This window comes from Muscardinus avellanarius, assembly GCF_963383645.1.
Source record: "Muscardinus avellanarius genome assembly, chromosome: 1".
In the NCBI taxonomy this organism is placed as follows: domain Eukaryota; kingdom Metazoa; phylum Chordata; class Mammalia; order Rodentia; family Gliridae; genus Muscardinus; species Muscardinus avellanarius.
Genome location: NC_137786.1, coordinates 62,759,650 through 62,769,843, shown reverse-complemented (window position 1 = coordinate 62,769,843; position 10,194 = coordinate 62,759,650). Strand labels below are relative to the sequence as shown.

Sequence of the window (10,194 nt, the reverse complement as noted above, 5' to 3'; positions counted from 1 at the left end):
CCACCTTCTAAACAAACCAACTCTTCCTCCTTGCCCCCCAGCATGAGTAGTTGACCATCCCATCTCTCAGAGTACCCTCGAGATCATAATGAGTTGTGTGATAGAAGTGGCAGCCAGCTCGCAGCCCCTCCTTTAGCCTCTCCACCCTCCCTCATTCACTCCCCTTCTTCCCCACTCATGCTTCCCTGGATTGACACTCCTGTAAAAAGGTGGTGCACAAAGCTAGGAATTTGGGCTGCAATGAGGAGTTTCTAGTATCCAAGCCAAAGCCATAGGGATAAACTAAAGCAAAATTATGAATGTTATAATTAAGACTATTGTAAGCATCTTTTTAGCTTTACAGTCTAGAAGTATTGTACATTGCTAAAGTACCTGGTAACTAGTGTTGGCCTAAGTTAACATATTCAAAAATTAAAACATTTTTTACAATAAAAGTATGTATTTATATTTGTTTATTTTTGCATAAAGAGGTTACTCAAATTTGGGGGAGGGGTAGTAGCAAGGTCAGCAGAAACTGGCCCTACTGAAGAATAGGCTTTACATGCAAAAACTTTTTTTTTTTTTTTTTTGGTGGTACTGGGGGTGGAACCCAGGGGCTTTCTACCTCCAGGCTATACTCTCAGACCTATTTTATATTTTATTTGGAAACAGGGTCTCACTGAGTTGCCGAGAGCCTAAGTAGCTGAAGCTGGCTTCGAACCCGTGCAATCCTCCTGTCTCAGCCTCCCAAGCACTGGGATTATAAGCATGCGCCACCACACCCGGCCAACGCAATACCTTTTTTAAAAAAAACTTTTGGAATCAAGTGACTATATCACCAACACTTAGACTATATCATAACACTTAGTGTCCCCTCTATAATCAGAATGAAACAAAAATGTAAACTATCATGAAGTTATATATATAACTGGATTGAAATTGCTCATGATTTTCTTAGCAGCCTTACAGATTGAGTCAGAATTTAAGGAATGGAGAGCCTTACATGTTATTGATTTGGTGCATACAAACTGATGCAGATTGACACTCGATTTCACATTTATTTAATAACTTTCTTATATTACAAAATAATGTGTGTTCATTGTGGGAGAAAATATGGAACATACCATACAGTAAAAAGAAAATAAAAATTACCTGTAATTACATCACCAAGAACTTAAACAAATGTATTAATGTATATACTTTGGGTCTTTTCTAAGGAATGTATTATATTTACGTGTGTTTTAAGCCACTAGTGACTAAATTTTCAAGCCCTATTTCTTTTACTGTAGAGAAATAGCAGTTTACAATTCCCATACCATGGGCATGAGGTCAGGCACTTCACAGGATGCTCCTTTCATCTTCTCCTTAACCCATGAAACAGATATCTCCCCCATTTTATAAAGAAAGAAACTTACAATCTGAGAATTTAAGTAACATGCCCAACATTCACAGCTAATAAGTAGCAAAACTGATTTCAAAACCATACATCCTAAAACCTTTTTTTTCCCCCATATATCACTATGCTGCTCCTACCATCGGTGTTTTAAAACAAGATGTATAAAATTCTTCCTAAAGCCAGGCGTGGTGGCGCAAGATTGTAATCCCAGTACTTGGGAGGCTGAGACAAGAGAATCAAAGGTTCACGGCCATTCTCAGCTACTTAGGCCCTCTGCAACTTAGTGAGACCCTGTTTCAAAATAAAGAATAAAAAATAGTGCCAGAGGTGTAGCTTAGAGGTAGAATGCCCCTGGGTTCCATCCCCAGTACAAAAAAAAAAAAAAAAAAAAATTCTTTCTAGATTATGTTACATGTGTTGCATTAAATGACAAAAATGGGAAAGTCATAACTTGCCTTCAGCCAAATTCCAAAGGTAAATGTAATTTTCCAATGGTCAAAAGTATAATAGTATTACTCTTTTTTTTATCAGCTAAAGGATCCTTTCACCACCATCTTCATAGTTGAGAGGAAAATCAATATTTGTTGGAAGAAACTTAATGGCAATAAGGAACTACACTTAAAAGAACCAAATGCTAAGTAGGAAATAATTTAAATACAATTTCTGTGGGCATTTATGAAACTGCACATTTCTTGGAGCTTGAGTCAGGTTTTCCTTTGAGTTGACGGATCTTTTCTAGAAAAAATAGGGTAACATTAATGATTAATAGCTAATAACATTTTGTAAGCACTTACTATGTGCCAACACTACCACTCATTTAATCCCACAACAGCTCTTTGAAGTGGACATTTTTATTTCCTTCCCTAGTTAATCAATAGGAGCAATGACATAGTGAAGTCATAGAACTTGCCCACGGTCACTGAGGCAGTGCTGGAGTTCAGGGGTGAGCCTGCACAGTCTTGCTTCAGAGCACAGGCTTTTTGCCACTTCCTTGGACTGCCTTGGTCTTCCCTGAGAGTTCTGAAGGACAGTCTTTCATAGAAAAGGTTAAAGTTGAGGGGGAACTCGGTGTGATGAATGTTCTGGATGGTAGGTCTCATCCACACACTATCACTTGTAACTACAACTGCTGGAAATAATCCTGGATCAGCGTTCTGACTCACAATTTATGTTCTCAGCCTCAGGTCAAAGTGCTTCAGGGATAATAACAGCAGACACCCCTATTCTTTGCTTCAGTGTTGTTATTACAGGAAAGTTCTAACACTTTCTCTTTTATTTGGTGGTACTGGGGTTCCTGGAAGCCCTTCTACCTCCGGGCTACACTCCCACGGGCTACACTCCCATACCTATTTTTTAATACTTTTTTTAATGTGGAAACAGGGTCTCTTACGCCAGCGCAGCTGGCTTCGAACCTGCACGATCCTCCTGTCTCCGCCTCCCAAGCGCGGGGATTACAAGCGTGCGCCACCGCGCCCGGCCGAACACTTTCTAATAACTTTTCAAAGCATCTTCCCTGACAGTATGATCAGTGATTTTTGACAAAGTGATTTTTAGCACCAACTTCAGCTGGTTCAGTAATAACCTATCTGCTTTTTTTTTTCCTGAAGCCAGAGATAAGATTTCCAAAAACATTAACTTATAGAGCTTCCTATCAGGAACAAAATGGCATTTTGAACAAGCTAGCAAACAGGAGATTGTCTAGCATTTGCCCACCTATCCATGCCCATGACACATAAAAAACCCCAGACTTTTCCAAATGCCCAGTAAGGGGCTGACACAGCTAAACATGCCCAGGGAGGACTGGGTCCCTCAAGGAAGGAGAAGCTGCTGGCACCTTGAGCCCCTTCCACAGCTCGTGTTCTGTACCAGCTGCATCCAATACCAGCAGGGACTGCTCTGTTCAGGGTGATGCTTCTGTTGACTGAACCCTGGGGGTTCTTTTTATAAGAAACTGTAACTCACCAGCAAGCTGTGGGAAACCTGCACGTACCAGCTCTTCATACAGGTGCTTGGCAGGATCGGGCTGCGTCAGCAGGTCCCTGTGCAGCCAGATAAGCAGAGCCCTGTGGCCATGTTCACGGAAGCTTTCATTTCCTGCATCAAGCACAAGAAGCTCAAGGTGAAACACTTGTGCCGACGTCTTTCCGCTGTGAGCTCAGTTGTAACTCAGTTTTCTCCACAGCTGTAGTTGTACATCCATTCCTTTTCTAGCAGCTGCCAGATCAAAAGCCCTTACGGTTCCCCTCACTGGTGCTGCTTTACAATGGCCAGTGTTTGCATCCACTTTAGCCTCGGCCAGGTAACTATTGTGCTGGCACACATCCAAGGGAGTGGGCAAGAGCCTAGACAACTTGGTGCCAGCCCGGAGGTAACAATCTTAACAGGAGACAGAGCTTTTCAGCAACGTCCAGGCACTGTTGCCGTAGACCAGCACATCTTAGACTCAGTGCGTGCACTGCATTTGGGCATCCTGGTAGAATACAGATTAGGATCCCTTAGGTCTGGGGTAAGAATCTGCATGTCTGATGAGTTCTCAAATGCTGCTGCTGATGATGATGATCACATTGAGCATCAAGGATGTACCATTTTGCCATTCCAGTTCCAAGGACACAAGTCTGATGCAAGTCTGCAAGCCTGGGTGGGGACTATTCATTTGGTAAATACTGGCTGGATACATAACGCCTAAGAGGTGCTGGGGAAGATGTTGGGAACTCAAGATGCAAGATGCAGAAGACATTTTCACCCACTACAAGAGTTTACAAACACACGACAGGCTCCCTTGCAGAAGCAGACAGACACCACACAAGGGGAGGGCATGAACTCTGAGGGTGAGAGGATTTTCACTGTTCACATCAGAGGGACAGGGAGAAGAAACTGCATCCTGCAGCAAATACTCCTACAAAGGCAATACTCTAGCAGACTCCCAGACTTACTTGGTTCACAGCCCCTATTCCAGTCGGCATTCTCATAGCCATCATCTGAAGACTTGGCCACGTAACCCAGAAGAAAGATTTACTTTCTTAGTTTCCAGTTCAGTCCATGTAAGGCTGGCGACTAGGATCTCAGGGCATGGCGACTGGAGGTGGAGAGCAGCGGGAGAACACGTGGGCTGTGCTCACATCATGGAGGCCAGAAGCCAGAGGAAGAGCAGGGGAGGAGGAGCCATATAAAATCCCCAAAGCCACACCCCCAGGGGCCCACCTCCACCCACACCCTACTCACCTGGTTACCACCCAGATAATCCCAGCAGTGGGATTACAACTCATGACTCAATTATGTCAACCCTAAATATTAATAAATGAGCTCTTTACGGAACATTTTATATCTAACAGCTTCTTCAGAAAAAAAAAAAAAAAAGTTACTCAGCATCCACCCCTGGATGTCTGCCTTAAGAGAATAAATAGAAAGATGCAATGACAAATTTGTGTTCTTTTATGTATCCACATTTTGTTCTAGTCCACCCCAGCAGGGAGCCGTGTCACCCACCTTGGAGAACTATGCTTCCTTTCCTAATCTTGCTCTTAAAAAAAAATTTTTTTTCTTCAATGTCATGAACATGTCATTCCTTTTGCTTCAAAGCCCACAAACTCCCCAGTACCAGTAGCTTTATCCAGAATTACTATCTAATTGGATTGTGAACATTAATTTATCATTCCAACAGGATTATGAATTCATCAAGTATAATTTGTACACAGTTTATAGCTAATGTGTTCCTCATCAGGTGGAAATAAATATAGATGCTCCATAAAGACTTTTTTGTTGTTGTTACTGTAAATTGAACCTAGGGCCTCACACATGCTAGGCAAGCACTCTACCATTGAGCTATATCTCCAGCCCCATTCCATAAAGATTTTACTAAAACACTCTAAAATCCCTCCTATTCTGCAGGCCAGTACTCCTAGGGTACAATGTATTTTTTCAAGTCATTTATGTCAAGAGAAATTTCAAAAGGGCAACTCAGTTTTCCTGAAGACATCTCAAAACACTATATGCCTAAAGCAAAAATTTTAACATGGTGACATAAAAGAAAACTTTCAGAAATTAGTCAATATTCCATGCTTTCAATAACTTATCTTCCATATGTCCACATGAAAGAGTTATCCTTCAATTAGCAATAGGAAGCCGCAGAGTTCATTTGTGGGCAGTGAGGAGCATGTGCTCATGGGACCATGGCTCTGCCATCTGGACACACAAATTCCTGACGCAAATCAGCCCTGCACCCGGACACTGTCCCACCACAGGATCACCCTATAAGCCGAGAGCCCTGATAGAAAGCTTTGCCAAGAAAAGTGCCTGCTTCTTTGTTTAAACCATGTTGATTAATGCCAAGCAAATATTCTATATTACCTAGGTTTTGATCAAATCATAAAAGAGCAAAGCTAAGGAATCGAGCAGACCTGACCTCACTAATTGCAACATCTCGAGTCTGGCTGGAATGACTCTGTTGCCTGGAATCATCTAACCAAGACAACCCTCTGAGTCCGCACCCCTGTGTCTCTCATGGCACAGCCAAGTCTCCCTCAAGGCCATGTCTTTCAAGAACCTCTTTCCCCTGGACCTGTTGAGGGAGTCTCTCCTGGGATGGAAATCCAGGGCACCCACTGAATGCAAAATAAGATGTTCACTTACGGACCATCTCAAGGGACACCAGAAATCAGACTGGCTTCCCAAGGGCAGGCCGGCTATTAAATCCTTCCTCCCTGCGTGCCTATTCAGTTGGGAACCTTAATTTCTTTTTAGGCTAACAGCCACCTTTTCAATATGGCTCCTTCAAAGTACTCATTCTTCACAAACTCTAGCTTATTGTCCAAGACTACCAGGCACTCACCTGGAAAGTCCACAGCAGGAAGGCTGCTGCTCCTGACATTGACACCTCCTGCCCACCTCCTCAGTCCACACTTACCAGACCACTGCTCCTCGATGGCTGTGATCTGCTCATCTGCAAAGTCCCATGAGCGGGCCAGCCTCTGCCACTCATTGGCTTTCAGCTGATGGTAAGCCAGGTCCCAGAGGAGTGTGCGAATGTGCCTGGTCTCCAGGCTGTGGTCCTGCTTGAATGTCAGGGTAAAGCCTGCTGGTGGTTCCCCAAGGCTCTACCTCTGCTCCTACACTAAAAATAATTGTATCAAAAGCCAGGCGTAGTGGCGCACGCTTGTAATCCCAGCATTTGGGAGGCTAAGACCAGAGGATTGCGGTTCACGGACAGCCTCAGCTACTTAGGCCCTCTACAACTTAGTGAGACCCTGTTTCAAAATAAAGAATAAAAAATTGGTCAGGGGGTGTAGCTCAGAGGTCAAATGCTTCTGGGTTCCATTCCCAGACCCGCAAAAAGAAAAGAAAAGAATTGTATCAGATTATTTCAGACATGCTCAATTATCATCCCATTTCTGAGTGTATGCATTTCATTTTTTTTTCAGATATAACTGGTTAGGTCATAACAAAGACTACTCCCTACAACTTCTGCCCTTGGGCCTTTTTTTTTGGGGGGGGTCATCCAAGATGGAGACAAATGTCTCAAATAAAAAGCTTGAGTACCATTTGTCTAACAGAAAATTCAAGTGTTTTGCAACATGAAGCCCCATGCTGCTGACTAATATTTGCTCACTCTGAAAAAGAGCAGAGGGAGAGGAAATGTCAGCACAGCAATCTGCCTGCACCCTTCCCAGCACTGGCAACTTCCTCTAGGAAGCTCTGCAGACTCCTGGGAAGCGTAGCCAAGGAAGGGGCAGGACCTTTCTCCTACACAGAAGTCAGAATAGGCATGGGAAGTGTGCATGCCCCGCAATTGTTTAAGAGACTATAAAATGTAAGGTCTTCTCCAGCCCAGCATGAGCTTTACTTCCACAGTGCCTTGCTTCCAAAGAGGTGAAGCGGAGGATGGGGAGATCCAATGAACTTGGGAGCTGTGGGCACTTTATCTTTGATCCTCATTCCCCTCTCCTGGAACACTGAAGAACCCAAAAGATCACAACTCTAAATTCACAAGGTAAAGAGGAAAGAGCAGAATATTTCTGCATTAGCCAGGCGTGGTGGTGCACACTTATAATCCCAATACTTGGGAGGCTGAGACAAGAGGATCACACAGGTTCGAAGCCAGCCTCAGCTACTTAGTGAGGCTCTCAGCCACTTAGTGAGATCCTGTTTCCAAATAAAGTATAAAATAACTCTGAGAGTGTTGCCCAGGGGTAGAAAGCCCCTAGGTTCCATCCCCAGTAGCACACACACACAAAAGAAGACTTCTGCATTCATCTTTGTGCTATAGCATTTTCTTTTCTTTTTTGTGGTACTAGAAATTGAACCCAGGGCCTCCCACATGCTATGCACGCATTTGACCACTGAGCTATTTCAACACCTCCCCCCATCCTGTATTTTTATTTCTTAGAGAAACCTGCGTGCTTTGTGCATTCAAGGGTCAGGCTGAGTGGACCTTCAAGCTTCCATAGGAAATGGCAGAGGACTTGGAAAGCCCAGGTCTTTTCCAACAATCAGTAAAAACATTAAATAGATAGCTTATCTACCAAAGCACTAAACTGTTTGCAGTAGTAACATGAGACAAAATTGGTAGAGATTAAAATAAAATAGAATTCCCTTTTGCTTCTGAACTACTGAACTTAATGAGTGATTTAATGATGGTTAAATGTATTTATAAATAGATAATGTATATAGGAGAAAGTTTTAATTACTTCTTGTATCTTTTATTAAAAACTTTCTCAGTCCACATTCTCACTAATATAACCACACAATTTAGAAGAAGGAAGATTTATTTGCTCAGTTTCCTTAAAGATTTGGAGTTTAGTCCATGTGAGGCTGGGTCTGCAGAGCTCAGGGCTTGGAGGCAGGAACTAGTGCGAGAGAGAGTACAAAGCTCTGCTCTCACATCATGGAGGCCGGAAACAGAGAATGAGTAAAAGGAGAGCCATATATAATCCCAAAGGCCACATACCCAGGGACCCCTCTTTAACAACCATGTTGAAACTGGGTGGTGGCGCATGTTTGTAATCCCAGCACTTGGGACGATGAGACAGGACAATCGCAGGTTTGTGGCTAGCTTCAGCTACTTAATGAGGCCCTCTGCAACTCAGTGAGACCCTGTTTCAAAATAAAAAATAAAAAATAGGGCTAAGGGTGTAGCTCAGAGGTAGAATGCCCCTGGGTTCCACCCCCAGTACCACAAAAAGGAAAAAAGAGCCATGCCCCGCTTCCAACATTACTGCCTTGTATCCATGAGGGCTAGGGGGACATTCTAAGTCCAAGCCATTACAGAAACCATTTTATGTTAGGCTAGGATATAAATTTGTTTGATGAACAAAAAAGACTTAAAATAATAATAAATGCATTTGGTTAAAAAATTAAGGCTCTATATTAAAAAAAAAAAAATTCTCCTTCCACCCTAAACCTCGGGATCCCAGGTGTCATCATGACTAACAAGTATTACCCTTTCCTAGGGGCTGCCTTCAACTATATTTATGCATTATATATAGTTTTCAAAGTCTAACTCAACATCTTAAAGATTTGTTAGGAAAAAGAGCTTATTCAATTGGTAGAAAAGTAACTTATTTCCATCTAGCCAAAAGGACCTAAGAATGCTACCAGGCATAAAAAAAAAAAAACAGAACCAATGAATTTTCTGTTTTCAAAGAAAATGTGGAATCAATTCAAAGAGCAGGAGAAGCCGGGCGTGGTGGATCGAGGGAGGGGGAGGGAATGGGATGGGGACTGGATGAGGGCTAATTGGATGATGTGTGCTTGTATATCCTCTCAAGTCTTGTATTCCAATGTGATATATGATCACAATGCACCAATAAAAATAAATTTAAAAAATAAAGAATAAAAAATTGGGCAGGGGGTGTAGCTCAGAGGTCGAATGACTCTGGGTTCCATCCCCAGACACCCCCCACACACACAAAAGAATAACATAGTATAGAGCTCAGTCCAATACACCTAGAATTTTTTTCTATTATAATACACTGACTCTGACAAGGGCAAGATATTCCAATCTTAACCAAATGGAATAAGCAAAAAGAGCTGTCCTGGACCTAATGTGGAGACCACCTGCTGCCTCGAGCCCATATGCTGTCGGATGCAAATTACAAAAAGGCACGCCTTTCTCAGGATGAATATAGCTCAAAGCTAGGGCACACTGCTTTGCAAATGGCCTTAGATAAGTTTTATGTGGTGCATAACTTCTACATCTACACGTTTTTCTGTACAAAGGATGGCAATTCTTATTGCTTTTCAAATATCTCATGAAGAATTCACTCAGGAACCCCCAAAATAATTAAAATTAACGGTCAGAAGTAATTCCAGAAGTTCTACTCTTAGGAACTTGTGTTTCTAACCTTACGGATCTAGAAACGCATCCCAATAATTCTCTTACATGGCTGGATATTGGCAACAAGTATGATTTCCACCCACACAGATGATTGGGCTATTGGTCCAGGCGCTAAGACCCAGGTGAGCTGGGAAATTAGGGCTGAAAGTCATCAGCCTCTAATCAAAAGAGACAGTAATGAAATTAGGAAGAACTGCATTTTGTGGGCATTTAGCAAGCCTCTAATTGCATGCTGTCTAAATCCTGGCTTGTAGAGCCATTTGAATCACCATAATTAGCCTATCTTGGAAAGGCGGAATTCTGAAAGCCAGAGTTTCCAAGCTCAAGAAAAAAATATTCCTAGGGAGTATACGCTAGTGAAAGTCCAGGCACTTTGTGCCTCTGCCAGTGAGAGAACAGGGTGGATTGAAGGTCCCCTGGAACCTTCAGAAGGTGGGCTTCTAGAAAAGGCAAATTCACACTAAACCTTTGTTCTTTTTTTTCCCAT

The 10,194-nt window shown here is 42.6% G+C and overlaps 1 protein-coding gene across 1 annotated transcript in view; it reads right to left on the bottom strand.

Moving 5' to 3' along the window:
• Positions 1-2,048: 2,048 nt before the first annotated feature.
• ANKDD1B (ankyrin repeat and death domain containing 1B) overlaps positions 2,049-10,194 on the bottom strand; it is a gene marked incomplete at both ends in the record, with an annotated part of 72,757 nt that continues 64,611 nt past the window's right edge. The window contains 4 exon segments of the mRNA XM_080705205.1: positions 2,049-2,110; positions 3,338-3,469; positions 6,279-6,446; positions 7,231-7,348. Of these exon segments, the coding sequence (XP_080561331.1) occupies positions 2,049-2,110; positions 3,338-3,469; positions 6,279-6,446; positions 7,231-7,348 (480 nt within the window).